Source organism: Petaurus breviceps, unplaced genomic scaffold (assembly GCF_028583685.1).
Source record: "Petaurus breviceps papuanus isolate PSGF00001 unplaced genomic scaffold, PetGlider_PUasm1.0 220, whole genome shotgun sequence".
In the NCBI taxonomy this organism is placed as follows: domain Eukaryota; kingdom Metazoa; phylum Chordata; class Mammalia; order Diprotodontia; family Petauridae; genus Petaurus; species Petaurus breviceps.
This window is the reverse complement of record NW_027185876.1, coordinates 21,039,237-21,057,352: the sequence shown is the minus strand read 5'-3', so window position 1 is coordinate 21,057,352 and position 18,116 is coordinate 21,039,237. Positions and strand designations below refer to the sequence as shown.

General features: G+C 36.7%; 1 protein-coding gene across 7 annotated transcripts in view; it reads right to left on the bottom strand.

Moving 5' to 3' along the window:
• DCAF6 (DDB1 and CUL4 associated factor 6) overlaps positions 1-18,116 on the bottom strand; it is a 141,021-nt gene that overhangs the window by 63,351 nt on the left and 59,554 nt on the right. For 4 of the 7 annotated variants that reach the window (XM_069094716.1, XM_069094720.1, XM_069094717.1 and 1 more), the window contains exons 8-9: positions 15,959-16,078; positions 14,122-14,382 (exon numbers count right to left, since the gene is read on the bottom strand). In XM_069094716.1, the coding sequence (XP_068950817.1) occupies positions 14,122-14,382; positions 15,959-16,078 (381 nt within the window). Of the gene's footprint in view, positions 1-4,626; positions 4,798-14,121; positions 14,383-15,958; positions 16,079-18,116 lie in introns of all 7 variants that reach the window. The other 3 variants (XM_069094718.1, XM_069094715.1, XM_069094719.1) reach the window with 1 other exon arrangement.

The window sequence follows — 18,116 nt, the reverse complement described above, 5'->3', positions numbered from 1 at the left end:
TATCTCCTTAGATATACTGAATGCTACCAAGTTTACACATTCTTGATGCAGGACACTGTGAGGTAATCAACGACATGTCCCAGAACTACACTATAGTATTCCATGTTTATATGCTTCTCTAAAAACCTATTAACCTAATTCATCCATATAACATTCATTGAAACAAGTAAAGACAAGCCTGAAGGCCTAATTTTATAGATGGGAAAGCTCAAGCATGGAACAGGGAAACCACTTGCCCTATTATAAGGCCAGGCTTTATTATTATATTATAAGGCCAAAAATAGAAATCACTTAGTTTGCATTCCCAGACAGTGACAAGATGAAGACCAATCTGTCTCTCTGACAATAAGAAAATACTGAAAGACCCTTGATGGTTCTTGTGTGTTATCCTAAAAGCTCAGGAGGAGAAAAAGTCTATTGTACTTGAATTTAAACAAAAATATCTTAGATTATATATTCTGACTGGTGACAAGAATTTTCTTGAGGGCTCTGAAAGCTACTTTAAAGACAAGTTATATTATTTAGAAAAGTACCTGAAACTGTGACACCGGTGTCAGTCAGTGCCTTGGAATGATTAGTTAAGCCTGCAACTTCTACAAATACTAGTTAACTAAAGAGATGCTGCCCCTGGAGAGGTATTTTGATTTACGGCACTCCATCTGGACTTTCAATAACAAACGAGACAGACTGCCCTCATTCCTCATGCAGCTCCATTGAATATTTCAACTGTAATTATCATAGAGGTCAAATGGTTGGACATCACTGGTCTAGAGCACTCAGAGGTTAGGTGACTTGCTCAAGGCAACACAGCTAGCATGTGTCAGGTGAGACTTGGACCCCAGTCTCCTGGCTTGCAGGCCAGCTTTCTACTAGGTCCACACTGCATAAGAATGGAAAAAATAAATTATGACAGACTTAGTAATGGTACTAAGGCCATCTCAGCATAGTTGAGTGGTTCCAGAAGACAACCTGACTTGGTCCCAAAGAATTTACTGCATAGTAAATAATTTAATTATTGCTATGATATTTTATATTCCTTGAGGGTCTAAACCATGTGTTATTAACTTTGTATCTCCCTCAGTGCTTAGTATATGCAGTGCTCTGTTCCCTACAGGCACTTTAATGAGTGTTCACTGAACTGAACTAGCAAACTGACATTCATTTATCTAGTCCTCATTTTCTTCTGAAGAGGTTGCCCCAAAAGGACTAAGCAGTTAACAATTGATAAAGATAAATGAACATGAGATGAAGAGCTACAAGGAAAAAGAATTTGTTTCATATAGGACAAATAATTAATACATTTTGTGATTCTACAAAATTCTGATGACATTCAAACTGGTAAACTCAATGTGAAAACTTCTACGCCCCAAATGCTCTTCAAATGTCCATTATACTACAAATGCAGTTGCATACATAAAGATACACTTTTACCTACTTAGGCAATGTTTTACACTCAGCTTTGCTTTAACAACTGTTTTGTCCTGTTAAATTTCAGCATATTCTTTCTACATCCAGTGGCATTTTAGAATTGACTTTTTGTCATACTTCAAGATAAGAATAGCTGTCATTTATATAATTTAAAGTTTGTAAAGCGCTCTACAAATATTATCTCAATTTGATTCTCATAACTACCCTGTAGGTAGGTTCTGTTATTATCTTCATTTTGCAGATGAGGAAACTGAGTCTGAGGAAGGTATAATCGCTTGCCTAGGGTTGATCATACAACTAGTAATTGTCTGAGGCAGGATCTGAACTCAAATCTTCCTACCTCTAAATCCAGCACTCTATCCACTGTGTCCCCAATTGCTCATGAATAAATAGTACATCTTCAAATCATTGTGCCCCAAAAACTGTTTACAAAGCTAAAAATCTTAAGGAAATATTTGCTATTCAAAGTTGTCAAATTTTAACATTTAAATTAATAGTTAATATATTACCAATCTACAGAGAAATTGTTTTCCTTCTTGTAAGAAATTTTAAGGGAGAAAAATTTTTTCTTAAACAAATTCTAGTAACACATTCAGAGAACTCTAATGAAAGCACTCTTTGCTAATAAAATTTAAGGCAAAAATATAATATGGATTAAATATCAGCATAGTACTCTGACTTCACAACATAATTTCTGTATTATGATTGCTCTGAAAGTTCAGATGATTTCATAGGAACGATGCCTCATCTATGAGTGCAGGTGAGTCTGGGCTCTCAGAAGTGATATCAGCAAAGCCTAGTTCTGACAGGTCCTCTCAACCTGGAAGAAACTCAAGCAGAGACCCAGTAACGGGTCATGTTTTGTTAGTAGACCAGCATGGTAAATGTGGAACAAGTTAGCTACAAGGAGACAGGTTTCCCTTTTGGATACAGCAACTCAAGTCTGTCTACTGATATACACAGAAGGATCTGCGTGAGCAGAGGTACTAATACACTAATGATATTACAGATCTTAAGAAATGCTGAAATATTTCTGTTGTAGCAGGAATCTGTAAAACACATTTAGGAAGCAGAGGAGTAAATGAAGAATAACATAACCCAAATGGTTTTGGAACCTCCTAGCTACAAAATAATTTTTTTACAGTTCTCAGAACAATTAATTTCAATTTTCATCATTGCTTATCTATTAACCAAGGCCTCACAAACTCATTTGTGTCAGAAACTGGACATATTCTCATCTGTAAAAGAAATGTAAAATTATAACGATTACTGTCTTATTAAATGACATTAACCTGCCAAGTTTTTTTGTAGTTTCATCATAGAGGGTAACCCTAAAGTGTTCTCATGCCCTCCTTAAAGTCTTCCCTGTGATAATGAAATCCTCAAAGGAAAAAAAAATCACAACTCTATTAAATATCAAGATAGTATAGGTAATAGAATGAGAATATGGCTAAAGGCTAAATATGTATTTGTTCTCTCTATTAGAACCTTCACAAAGGATCTTGAATTGAAACCTGATTATATAGGAAACAAATAATAAATTCTGTGAAAACTATTTTTATTACAATAAAATATTAAAAATATTAACTAAAACTACAAATCCAATATACTATGTGATGGCCAATCATAATTCTCTATTCTATGAGCAATTCTACAAGCACTTCAAACAAGCACTATGTAATTCATACAAGAATATGCATTAACTTTCAAAGCAAGAGAGAGCTGGAAGCTGAGGTATAGCAGCTTTTTTGTTAGAGGCATGTTCTGCACACTGAGTTCATTCTGAAGCAAAGGTACTTTCTAGAAGTAGAGGTCCTACATTTATTGAACAATCATCACTCTCTCTTAGCCTCTAAGTGGAATGTTTCTGAGGTTTCTTCTTTCTCTTTACATTCTCGTCCTTGGATATATCATGCCATAGCTTTACTTACGACAACCAAATCTATGCTTCCAGCCCCAATTTCTTCCCTAAGCTTAAATACTATATTTCCAGCTGCTGACTAGGTTTGTCCACTGGATGTTCCACTAGTATATGAAAATGCCATACATGTAAAACTAAGTTTGTTATCTTCCTCTCAAAACCTATCTTCTCTCCTAATTTTCCTATTCTTCTTGAACCTTGGAGATACTTTCAGTTTCCATCATCCCCTATATCTAATCAGCTGCTAAGTCTTATGGGTTCTAACTCCTTAATATCTTGTATATTTGTCTCCTTTTCATCCATCCCCCCCCTTTCCCCGCCTTGCCAAAATCGGCTTTCATTACTTCTTTCCTGGACCACCAAAATACCCTTTTTACTAATGTCCCTGATTTTAGTTTTGTCCTTTACTAATCTATTTTCTACACAGATGCCAAGATAATCTTCCTAATGATCAGAGATGACCAAATCACACCTCTGCTCAAAATACCTGTAGTAGCTCCCATTCCCTATAAGGCATTAGCCTTGTATCCAAGGTTCTCCATAGTCTGGTTTCAGTCTCTTTTCCCAGCCTCTCTTCATCCTAGTCTCTTCCATTTACTTGATCTTTCAACCCAATTAGACCCTATTTCCAAGTTTTGCCTTGCACCCTCCCACCTTTGTGTTTCATAAGGTTATATGTACATCATGCTCACAACGAACTCCCTCAACATCTCTACCTGTTGAAATCCATCTCTCCCTTGAAGGTCTATCTCAGAGGTTACTTCCAGCATGAAGTCTTTGCTGATTCTCCCAGATGAGCATAATCGTACCCCTCTTCAAATATTTTCCTTTCTGATCCTCTTATATGATATTTATTTGTTTACTTCTTTTATTCCTCCACTGTATTGTCAAGAGATCTCACCCTGGACAATGGGGACTGTGGTGTTTTTTTCATTCACCTGTGCATCCCCAGTACCTAATACAGTACACTGAACATAGCAGGCACTAGAAGAATGCCAGATGAATTTGGATAAAGTGAGCAATTCCTCCCCACCCCCATATATTAAAAATAGAAGAATAATTTTTTGCGTACATCTAGGGTACTCTATTGTAATACACTGTCTATTTCACCAGGTGATGATTAATACCACCACGTGCAAGGAAGGGATAAGCAGCAATAGTGCATTAGCTCTATCTCGTGTCAGGGAAATGTCGAGGGAAGCATCTCAGCAAACATCAGCAACATCCACAACCAGCTCTAGCAGCTCCGCTGCTGCAGAACACTTGGCATGGAGAACCTGAAGGACGAGGCCCCTGCGAGGAGCCCTCAGGGGAGGGCTGCTCAGAAGTAGAAGGCTGTCGTGGCGCGGCCTCAGCTAACTCTTGTTGCCTCTGTTGCTCAGCTCTCTTAAGCCGCAGTTGTTGCAGGCCCTTACGAAGCAGAGCTATCTCAGGCCCCCTTAAAAATTCTGACACAGACAGGAAAAAAAGGGTGTAAAAGAACACGGAAATAAAACAGGTATCATAGCATCCAAAAACATCAAAGAGAAGAAAGATAAAGAAACACATATCTATTAGGAGAAAAAGCAAGTTGCTCATTTACATGAGAAAATACGGGTTCCTTACGATGGAACTAGGATTGCCCCCCTTTCATAGGCTCTACCCTCTCTCTCTCTCTCTATATATATATATATATATATAGGTATACTGGAATTTTCATATTTTAATCTTCATTGTTTTTAGAATGTTTATGTAATTAAATGAAATGGAAATAAAATACATACAAAGAACAATTCATTTTTAAAAATCCTTCCAGTTAGTCTTTCTGTACTAAAATAATAGATTGAAATGTGAAAATTTACTGACATCAGTATTATTTAACCTTACATAAACAAACTGCAGTAACTTTACTGTCTTGTAAGTAATTCACTACTGTCTGTTTACATCTAGCTGCCAAAATAGTCTTTAGCCCATCCTGTAGAGATCTTAAGGGTGATTTCTCAATAATAATTCTGATCCCTTATTTTTCTGTTTCTTTAGAGACTTGACAAAAAGGAAATTCATTATTTCTTGGGATCTCATTGTAACTTCTAGAGAAAAGACTTTTCCTTCAAATACTGGGGTAGGTCTGGATACTTGCTGACATCTAACATTTTGCGCTTAGTAACAATTTTTTTCCCCTTTTGGATATGTGTAATCATTTTATATGCAACACAGTAAATAAAAATGTATCTAATAAAATGAAATAAAGTATCATTTCACAATCACAAAATAAGAATCCTGCACAGAAAAGAAGGAAATCTACTTAAGCAAAAACAGCATGGAATTGTTAAGATGTAACTACAAGTAAATTTGTAACAACTCAAAGAGAATATTGGCAAATATATTTGAAAACTACCCTGCCGGCCTGGGACTCCAACCCCTATGAGCCCTATAGCCCTGAATTATCTGAGTGGAGCGTTCCCAAATGAACACTGGTAATCTGTAGTTCAGCAAATCAAGAGCTGACTATAATAATCTTAAGATTATTTAGGGTTTTCATTAATTTTCAAAGATTGTATTAAGGAGGCGTTATTATCCACAGGATATACATTTGTTTTCTCTCCAGGTTGAAAAAAATGTGTCTTCCAAAGTAAAGTTACAAGCAGAACTCACTAAAGAATATCAGAATCTTGACCTGTTAACTTCAATTTGAAATTTCAGCTTATACTCTGTAAGACAGTGAAAGAAAAGTAACAAAGCCAAAAAACAAATATGTACGTACATATTCACATATGTTTATGCATAAAACACATCTTTATGAAAAATATATGTTATATATAGCCCACATACCAATTGCTGATGAGCAGTGTGAAGTTCAGAAGGTCACTTAAGATCACTTAAAACTTAACAATAATAGTGCCAACACTAGCAGAACCTAAAGTCTGTAGTTATGCCAATGTAAATACGTGCCTCTGGGCTGAGCAACAAGAGAATGTGGCATGATTCACTCCTTCAATTCCTAAATGCCTTACCTTGTATATAACTAAGGGGATCTCATGCAGGGATTGGCAGGAAGAATAAAGGCAGTCAGAGAAAAGTACCTTCTACAAACCAAGCTCAGGTCCTTTTAAACTTGTGTATGGACTCATCAAATGTTCTCCTAGTTGACCTCCCTGCTTCCACTTGTCTCCAATTCTACCTTGAAACCTCCTGACCTCTTTCCCAAGCACAGCTGTAATCATACTACACCTCCTGTTCCCTCAAAAATGTCTAGTGGTTCCCTACTGCCTACCAAATCAAGGCCAGATTCCTTAGCTTAATATTAAATCCTTTTTCCTTTCCCTGCCTTATTCCCAATTTGATTCCATTCAAGAAACGTTTATTAAATGCCTACTGTGGAGAGAACAATGTCCTAAGAGTTAGGTGAAATGAAGTTTGTATAAAACATGGTCTCTAACCTAGGGAAGAAGGATATGACACATACACAAATAACCATATAATAATTAGGTAGGGAAAAAAGTTAAAAGTGCTGTGTGACATCTAAGGGGGAAAAGTCATTACCAGTTTGGCATGGGAGAGAGGAAAGGCTTCAGTAAGTCATTATTTGGTGCTAATTTTAAAGTATGAAAATATATTCATCAAACAAATAGGGGTGGTATTCTAGGAACAAGGGACAGCAGGAGTAAAGTGACCCGCCCTTCTCTGTGCGTGTTGCAGAAAAACAGGCTAAGAAGAGAGGCACCATTTCAAATTGTTTAGGGTACAGAGTATACAGAGAGACGTAGTATGAGATAAGGGTGGAAGAATAAGGCAGTACCTGGTTATGGAGGGCCAAAGAGTTTGAAAAAGGCAGAACTGATAGGACCCCATAATTGCTTGACTACAAGAGGGGAGAGAGAAGAATGCGCTGGATGTAATCTAATTAATTTCTCCCCAACACACTCTTCATTTTCCCATAAGGAGCTTTGCTCTTACCATTTCCTAAACCTGAAGGGCCCTCTGTCAACATCTCTACTATTTGATGTCCTCCCACCCTTAAAGGTCAAGTTCAAATGCTACCCATTCAAAGAGCCTTCTCAGAGAGGTGGCCAGAAGTGATCCCTTCTTCTACCCTCTACCAATCCTTGTGGTTGCTTTCACTCTTCTTCAGTGACTATAGACCTTAATTTGGCTTGCCTTCTTCCTCTGACTCTCTTATCATTGATGTAAACATTCACAGTAATGACCCTTCTGGGACCCAGGCCTCTTAGGGACTCCACAGAACTTCCATTCCCACGCCTTCTGTGCCTCCATTCTACTCAAGTCAGTCACAGTGAGGTAAGACAATCTCCAACTACTGCTCTACTTTCCAAATTCCAACCTTAAATCCTCTTCTCTGATCACACTCTCCTATCTTCCTGCCTCCCCTCTCCTGAGCCTCTCTGTTTTCCACCCTCATAGTGAACTCCCTTAGCCCCATTCCTAGTCAGTCGAGGTACAGTACAGTCGATGACTTTAGGACTTATTTTTCTCTGCCAAGCTTTTTGCCAGTCAATTTAATGATGCACATTCAACCTCATTAAGTCTGGAGGCCCCATGTCTTGACCGTCTCTCTACTCTTTCCACAGGTTTGAGCAGAGCGGTAGTCTGCAACTACTGCCTCTACTTCCTCACTAAATATTCTCCAGCTCTTTGCTGTCTAACTTGACAATGACCACCTCTCTACTCAAAATAATCTTCAAGTACCCCAGTGATGTCTCTGCTGCTCAGGTCTTATCACCCAGAATCTTTCTGCATCATCTGATTCAGGGGACCATCTGACCCACTCCCCATCACTGACTTCTAAGAGAAGAGCAGAAAAGTAAAGTAGAAAAACCTGGATCTGAATCCCATTTCTGGTCGTGTTAAAGTACTATATAAATGTGAGCAGTTCTGATTACAATTTGAAGAGATTCGGCCCTCCTGGATGTCTTATCTTCCTGACTACAATTCCTTCGTTTTAGGTTTTCTCCACTGGTTCCTCTCCCTCCTTCTGGTCCCTAATGCTAGGTATTGCCCCAAGATCTCTCCTTGGTCCTCTTCTTGGTCTATACACACTCTCCCTTTCCATGTCATTTACTTTCATGGCTTCCCTCATTCCCTACCATTCTAAACATATCCAAAACCATATATCTGACTGTGTTTCAGTTTCACATTTCTAACTATATTTAAAAGATATCTACACCAGAATTTTCTGTTCATATATCAAACTCAAAACTGAACTCATCAGCTTCCTCCTTCCTACTTCAACCTACAACTTGTCCTTGCTCTAATCTCTTTATTTCTGTCTATAGCACCACCACAATTTCAGTTATCAGGGCTTAAAACAATTGTCACTTTCAACTATCATCTACTGAAATGCTGGTTCCTATTTTGTCTACCTTGGTCCTATCTCTCTCAACTGTCCCCTCCCTTCCACTCATGTTATCACTACCTGATTCAAGCCTCCATTACCTCTCACATAGCTAACTCACTATAATTGCTTCCTAAATGAGCCCTCTACTTCCAACCTCTCCAACCTCTAAGCCACTCTTCACAGTTGTCAGAATAAGCTTTTTAATACAGAGGTTTAATTCTACAACTTTTCTGATCAAAAGCTTTCATGGATTCCCCACTGATCGCAGAACAAAATAAAAGGACCAAACATTAAAGACCCTCCATAATCTAGCTCCAACCTTCCTTTCCAGTCTTTTTATGCGTCTACTTCATCCACCCAATAGGATTACGTGCCAGTAGTCCAATAAAGAAGATTCATACTTCCTCCCTCTACCACCTCACAAGACTGTACTAAGGATTCAGTGAATCAATGTGTGTAAAAGTGCGTGGTATATAATAAAGTATTATGCAAATGTGCAAGTGCAATGAATTCCAGGAGTCCCTTCTTCCCCTGATCTTTCCCTGTCCTCTCCTACCTCCAGATATTTGCACAAACTGTCCTCAATACCTGGAGTAGACTAGTTCAGCATCTCCTCCTGCTTAAAGTTGTTCACTGTCTTCAAAACCTTGTAGACACTCCCTCCTTCACAAAGCTTTCCCTGATTCTACTATCTCAAAGTAATACTTACTCCTTGGATCTCTCAGCTTGCATGTATTAATCTCATCAAATATGAGTGACAGTTTTTTATGTACATGTTTATACCCTTTGATGTAAGTAGCTTGATGGTAGGGAATATATATTTTTCCTAATTCCTTATCTCTAGGGCTATACATATAACAAGCATTTAATAAATGTTTGACTAAACTAATAATCCTGAAAGACAAAGTTCCTACTTGGTTGGAGGGGTCTGTTTTACTGAAGTGCTAGTGGTTCTGAAGGTCCAAACTGACTCTCTGAACTTAAGACAAGAATATCTATAAAAAGAAAAGTTGCCACATATGGTTGTCAAGAGATATCTATCACTATACTTTTATGAATATTATGTAGGAGATAAAATGATCAGATTTTGAATGGTTCATATAATACATGATATATAATGATTAAATATTTTATGAATATTTAAATGTTATTTATAAGGCTAACATATTTGCTTACTGATTCTGATATGGTCAATCAACCCAAATTTTCTGTATGCCCTTTCCAATCACAGAAAGTTATAAAGATTAAAGAAAAAGTTTCTCTAGACTAGAGATGAAAATAAGCCAAATAAACTACAATATAGTGCCTGGCTCTTTCATCCAAATATTCTGGACTGCAGGGAAAAAAACAACTACATTCACTTTTCCTTCTACTTCTTTTTCATTATTTCTCTCTTTTCAACAAAAGAAACTTTCTAAAACAAAGATAGAATCACATGAATCATTTCTTGGATTATTTTGAGAGGTGGCTATTAGACTACATTTCTTGCCATTAAATTCTATTCTGAACACTGATGGAAAAAGAAGTTAACAGTATAATCACATAACTGGTTTTGAATAAAATATATCATAATAAATTTATGTTGTTATTGGTCCAAAACTATGATTCCATGAATTTGGGGAACATCTGGTATGGAAATTCTTTCCACTGATTCAGGTCATCAATTTGCCAGTAGCATTGCTTTGTGGAGTTGTCCAAGTGTACTATCAGGTTTAATGATACTCATCCATGGTCACAAACCTAGCACTTAAGGCAGTAACCATTACCAGACCTCAAATCTGGGCCTCTGACCACTACACCAAATAAGCCTTTCTAGCGAATTTAAATATGTCACAAACACCTTTTACAGAGATTTAATTTTAACTTGCATTATTTCAACTCAATATTTTCCTACTTCTTTTACATACAGAACATGGCTTTTATAATCTAAGATAGTTTGTTTTGAAGTTTTAAGGAAACCAATCATGTATAATAACTAAATTGACTCAAGATTTTGGGATGTGTGGCTATAGGCAAGAATGGTTTGAATACTTAGATGATAAAGACTTCTGAGGTAGAACAAAGTTGATAAAATAAATGACAGTGACTGAACATGTGGCATTTAACCAACTTTCCTCTATACCAGTCATAATATTGTTTGAATGATCCAAATAGGCATTTAGAAGCAAATTTCACTCTTAACCAGTGCCTAGCAAAGGATATATAAGAGATAAATACTTGAATGATTAGCAAAATGCCTTGAATCCTAGGGCAGGCAAAGGGAGGAAGGAAAGATTAAGTCTTAAAGGAACCCAGGAGCTTTGAATTAGAACCTAAACTACACATGAGACAGGCTTTAGGAACTCTTACTTAACCTAAAGAAGAACTCTTAAGGCATTGTCTCTTAGACCCATGCCTGAATGGATTCTAATTTGGGCTGGTAAGGGTAGGAGGTGGCTGGGCACCCAGCTAGACTCAGAACTTTTATGTGCTTGCTATTTTGATTTCTCCTATCCATAAATCCATCTCAATTTAGATGGGATGGGAATGAAGAAAGGAAAGCACAAATGTAAGGGGTCTTTCTGTTGGAACCTAGGCCTTTGTGCATATGCCAGATCTTAAGTTTTATCAAGTGACTTACAGGCAGTTTATATTGTACTTATTATTGCAGGGAAACTTAATATATAGTCTCTTGGTGTCCTAGTAAAGTTATTTTATAGTTGTTTTAGCTAACCAAAAATGTTTTTTTACCCCAACTTTCTATTTGATTTTATGTTCCAAGATTATCTAGTTTTAAAATAATGATTATTTCATCACAAAGATAGCTTATACACACCTGTCCCTTTGGGTACATATTAACATAGTAAATACTTCAAAGTGAAAAGTGATTTATCAATATAACTGATAACAATCTGTTTTAAATACATATAACGAAAAATAAAAATTCAAAGGGATTTTCAAAAAAACTTCAGAAGCATTAATAGAAAACCCCCTCTATAGTCCTACTCTCAGATCTTATATTCTTATAAAAATTACCTCAGGTTGTTAAAGGCTGTTCAGGTTATGGCAGGTTCCATATCAAACCAGAAAAGCTTGAATAAAGGCCCAGTAAGAGACTAAGAGACTATGTGTCTTGTTATCTGAGAGCCTGCCTACCTAAAATCACAAGTCCAATCATCTGAACAACAGGCAATGGGGCGAGGGAGGGGGGAAGGAACACAATGCACAGTGTGGCACAGAAATTAATGAAGATCATCCCCTAAAAAATAAAGACAATTGCAATCTGTGTTGGTGGAAGGCGTGCCTGAAGCAATGAAATCAAGAATGCTTGAATAATTAAATTAAGTAATTAAGTTGGGGCACTATTCATTAAACATCTAAATCCCTAGACTGTATAATCTCCTTGATAGACTACCCTAACAATAGATTATTGAGCATAAGCTATTTAATACTGCTTCAGAATGCCACTTACTTTTAATTTTAAAATGTTTTGCATGACTGACAAGTTTTTTTTTTAACAAGTATGGAAATCAGGGGCGGCCAGGTGGCTCAGCGAGTAAGAGCACTGGCTCCAGTGTCGGGATGACCTGGGGACCAAATCCGGGCTCAGATACTTAGCACCACACCCAGAAATAACTGGCCCTGTAACCTTGAGCAAGTTACTTAACCCCAATTGCTTTACAAAAAAACAAAACAAGTATGGAAATCTGCTCTGAAAAATAAACTTTATAGATCTTTTTCTTTTTAGAAAACTTTTTATTTTATGCCTTTAAGTTAAAAATGTAAGTAGATTGTATTCTGCTGAAAATCTGATTTTGGAGAATGCCTTTGTGGTCTACAGATAGATAACACTAACAGGAAATCTAACTGTTTCTACAAATGGTTCTAGCTTCTATTTCCATGGAAACTGACATTAAATCACCAAAAAAGGGATACTGATGAAAGACAACTTATTCTAAAACGCCCCATTTTTTTGTGATCTGGTGTCAGTTTCTATGGAAGCAAGAATAAAAGTGGCATCATACAGCTGAGCTGTTAAGAATTTTATAAGTTATAATTTGTGCACGAAATTCTGAATAAACATTTTTATTTGCTTCTAAAACGAATAGTTTAAAACATAAACACATGGGGCTTAACTGTACTAAATGAAACTGTACTAAGAAAATTGAAATGTTCTCAGAAAATACTTTAACATATATCTATTTAATGGTTTGATTTTGGTTTTTTGGGTGGGGATGTTGGGGAGGAGTAAAGTAAAAAAAAAAAAAGCTGTGATACTAAAGATGACCATGGAAAACTATGGTATAAAGGAAATAATCTGGCACATTTTAATAGGGTCTGGTAGTACATCTGTTTTCTGATATCAGATACTAATAAAACAAGCATTTGTTCCAACACAGTTAAAGTAAAGAAAGGGTAAAATAATCTACAAGTAGATGGATCTAAATTATTTTCAAGAGAAAATATTATAATACACCGGTAAGGAACTATAAAACAATACCATAAAATGTCATTCTTTTAAGGACAATAGGTTTGTAAAAATACATCAAGTTTAAAAGAATGGGCCTCTATCTCTTTAATAGAGAATGGAGATAAAACCAAAGAGATACTGTGAGACAACATTTGGATTTATAGTAACCTTTGAGTAAAACACTTCTAAAATTATAATAGCATTCTTGCTACCTCATGACACCTGTTGTACTTGGTAGCATTACCTTCATAAAAATGGAAAACTTCTGCCTTTTGTTACAGATAATGGAAATTAGGTACACTGTGCTATGGTGGCCTTTAGTCAGACCTGCCCTACTCAACTAAGAGAGAAAAGTAGTAGTGGTAGTTTTATTTCTCAAATGGGGATTCGTTTTCTATAATTAAATTTATTTTAGAATTTTACTATTAAAAAGTACCTTCTTTCTAGAGATTAAAAATACTAAGGAAGGGGCGGCCAGGTAACACAGCGAGTAAGAGCACCGGCTCCCGTGTCAGAACAACCTGGAGATCGAATCCCCGGCTCAGACACTTAGCACCCACCCAGAAACACCGTGTAACCTTGAGCAAGTTACTTAACCCCAATTGCTTAGGGGCGGCCAGGTGGCTCAGCGAGTAAGAGTACCGGCTCCAGTGTTGGGATGACCTGGAGATCGAATCCCGGGCTCAGACACTCAGCACCACACCCAGAAATAACTGGCTGTGTAACCTTGAGCAAGTTACTTAACCCTGATTGCTTAATAAAAAAAAAAATACTAAGGAAATAGATGCATGTATACACATTTAACTTAAAGAATCACAATTTCTGTGAAGTAATATGTACACATATATACATGTCATTTTGGTCAATTATTCTAGCAAGTATTGGTAACAAATTTTTAGCATCTTCTAAACATATCCTAAAATAGAGAAATTTTCATTAGTAGAAAACATGATAAATCCCTGCCTACTTAAAGTATATTGTTCTCACCAGACTGATGATGTGCATGGTGCCCAGAAGACTCTAAGGACAGTCTCTGTTCAGTGTCTGGAGAGGAAAGCAAAGATGTTGACCGAGGGCTTTCTGCAGAGGATGAAGTTGAAGGCGCCTGAGCTGACATAGTAGAAGATGAAGATGACTGAAGAAACTGTTCTGGAGGAGCGTCCACTTCCATTGCAGTCTCACCCACTTCTAATTCAGAACTAGACGGGCCAGTAGGAACAGCAGGAACATCTGACTGATTTGTCCCTCCTTCAATAAATACATATTCAATGCAGATTTAAATTAACAATTATCTTTCTGAAGCCAGAAACTGTAACATGACATCAGGAAATAGAAGATGGAGGTGGAAGGGAAGAGTTCTATTGTTTCAAAGATGACAAAGCCTTCAGTTGATCGGATCGGTTTACTAAAATCGTTGGTGGAAACAAAATCAGTCTAACTGGCCCACCGCAGAGAGTTCAAATGATTGCCTCCCATTAATGTGCGAGCTAATAGGTAGTGTGCTGGCCCAAAAGCTTTAATAGCAAAGAGATAGATTTACAGTGATATAGCCCTACATTATTATCCAATGCCCCTTATGATGAATGGCATCTAATGGCTAATCATCAAACTGTGCTTAGAGGTACAATCACCTGAGGTCACAGAGTCCTGGTCTTGCTCTGCCCCCAGTTAGCTATGCGAGCTTGGGCAACTCAGCTGATTTCAATGAACATCAGGCTCCTCATCTGCACAATTAGGTTGTTGGATCAAATAAACTCTAAGGTCCCTTACAACCCTATGGATATGATCCTATGGCTAAATGATGTCCATACTCCCTGAATTAGTTCACATTTTGTAGCCAAAAAGCCCCAAATAGCATCAAACACATGGTCCCAAATTTTCTAGAATTGAATAATTAAGTAATCCAGCTATTAACAACTCAACAAACATTAAGAGGTTAAGAATATGTGCAGTCATATGAATAAAACAAATCTGAAAAGGATACTGTCTCATTTGTTTCCTAAATCTCAATTTGATGGAAAAAATCTAGAAGGAAGGTTGGTTCCAAGATTATACAGAATTATAGAATCTAGAGCTGGAACCTTTGAGATTACCTAGTCTAAGCCTCTAATTTTATAGAAGAAAATGAATCTCATAGAGGTGAAGTGATTTATCCAGAACCAGGCTCTTCTAAATCCCATTCAGTGCTATTTTGACCTTTTTCCATAACAAATATGCACATGAGTACCAGTAACATTTCCACAATTAATTTTATATTAATATTCATTCTGGACACTATCTCAATGACTATGATATAAATATTCCACTGTTTAGGCACAGGTATACACACCTCCTAAACTAACTCATCAACTTACAGAATTAAAAAAATTAGAAAATTAAATGAGCAGCTTATTTAAAAGACAAACAGTATAAATTTGAGCTAGATTTTTTGCTTGTTTCAGGATTTGAATAATTTGAACTATATTTAATAACTAAAGAAGAGAAACTATTAAACTATAGAAGATATAACTATAGTGAAGGCCTTTTTGCAGTCTCCCATTTCTTACAAAAGGGCTTAAACTGGGTGATCTCAGATTTTTTTGTTATTCTTTGAAGAGAGGAAAAGGACTAGAGAAATCAATAAGCAAAAGGTGGCATCCCTTTCCCTCCCCAACTAGAATTTTGGCTCTTGCTGCTCCCGATCAAAACTTGGGAATCACAGGCAATATGGTACTAATAAAAATACTATCTATCTCTCTACTTATCAAAATAGTTTTATTATTTTTCACCTTGACAGTTTTTCTTTGGTAATTTTTTGAAATATGTGATAAATAAAAAAATTCACCTCGAGACCGTGATCGTCCTCGTCCTCTGTTGCTTTGAGCAACTTCGCTAGCTTCTTCAAACCATCTTGATAACATATCAGACATCCTCTGCATCAATGATACATTAGGACTTTGCTCTCCTATAATAATAAAGTATTTCTAAATCATTATTTCAACACAATTACCACTAGAAATTCTTAGGGGAATTTTCAAATGAAAAGGAACCATAAATACATTGTATGAAGAAAAATATACTCTTTTACTTAGAGAATCAGTGAAACAATAAGATATATTTTTATTATATTTTACCATAACTAAAGTAACTAATAAAAACAAGTATTTAGTAATAGGTAACTAAACCTTACTTGTATTCGAGGTATTTACATTCCATAAAGTTATCAAGTAATGTTTAAAGAATTGGTACTACTATTTCCTTTTCTTTACAGCTGAATTTGAGGGTTTAAAAATATTATGCCCAATGTCCTAATACAGTGGCAGAAATGACTTTCTTCCTAGTCTTAAGTAATCCCTATCACTTGCATACTGGATTGATATTGAAAACAATATACTAAACTATAAAGTTCCAGGAGATAACATATTATCTGTTTATCATAGTTCAAATTTGTATACCATTTATTGTTTATAAAACTTTCAGAGATATATTCACTTGTCCAAATCACATAGCAAATAATGGCACCTGAGTACTTGAATCGAGGTCCTCTAATTCCAAGTCCAGAGCTCATCTTATCTACAATGCTGTCATTCAAATTTATAAGTACTATAAAAACAGTGCAGCTATTTTAAATAGAAACTCATTTAATGGAACACACTTTGGTGCTTTAAAGTCTGAAGTCTATCACTAAACAGTATCCCATTGTAACTATTCTGGCTTTGCAGGTGTTCTACATAACAAATGAAAAATGTTTTCATTAAAAAAGAAAAGGAAAAAAACAGTCTATATTTCATATTATTAGTATATTATATGTTAGGTATTATGCTTTCTTGTTTCTTCTCCCTAAGAATCCATACTATTAATATGACAGAACACCAAGGTTCTCTTCATGCTTTCAAAAGTGGAAGAAATTACAAGAGAAACCACTATTCCATATATGGTTCTTACCAACAAAAAGGAAGAGGTTGGGGGGCAAGGAATATCATACCATTTTGGAGATTGGGAGAAAATAGGAGAAGAAAACTTGCTTGGGCTAACATGAACCCTCAGTTTTGTGAGAACTGATTTCAAAGGCTTCAGAGTAATGATGAGTTAGATCTAATGATCCAGTCTTTTTCAAGGAAGTCAGTCCAAGGAGGATAGAAAGCTATTAATGAAATTCTGAAGACTGAAGACAAAATAACTCTAATGAGTAAGAAAAAAGGGAGCTGCCTAAAGAGACTAAAATAGAGGCACAGGGAGCTCAGGGATAAACTCGAACTCAAAGACATTTACAGAAGACAGAAACAAGCTCAAATGACCAGGGATGAATGCAACGGACCAGTATTAAGAATGTTGAAGTACAGAATAAGCAGGAGCTGATGAAAAATGCTGAAATCAACAGAAGACTATTTTTATTTTTTCAGTTACTTGGGAAGCAAAGAACAAAGATCAGTGCTCAGGGTCAACAGCAAATTAACTCTTCTTTTGCTTCCATTTTCTCTTCCAAGAAGAGTGGTTTTTGGACTGGGAAGGGAAGAACACAAACAGCAGGAAGTAGAAAAGCAAGATACAGGAGGATTTGGTCAAGTGGTATCTGTCAGCTTCAAATCACCAAATCTGGTTCAACAAGATCATAGAGCACTGAAAAAATAGCAGCTACAATTGCGGATCTGCTGTGATCAATCTCTGAAAGAGACTAAAGAAGGGGCGGCCAGGTAGCACAGCGAGTAAGAGCACTGGCTCCAGTGTTGAGAAGACCTGGAGATCGAATCCCGGGCTCAGACACTTAGCACCCACCCAGAAACACCTGGCCGTGTAACCTTGAGCAAGTTACTTAACCCCAATTGCTTAGGGGCGGCCAGGTGGCTCAGCGAGTGAGAGCACCGGCTCCAGTGTCGGGATGACCTGGGATCGAATCCCGGGCTCAGACACTCAGCACCCACCCAGAAACACCTGGCCGTGTAACCTTGAGCAAGTTACTTAACCCCGATTGCTTTAAAAAAAAAAAAAAAAAGAAAGAAAGA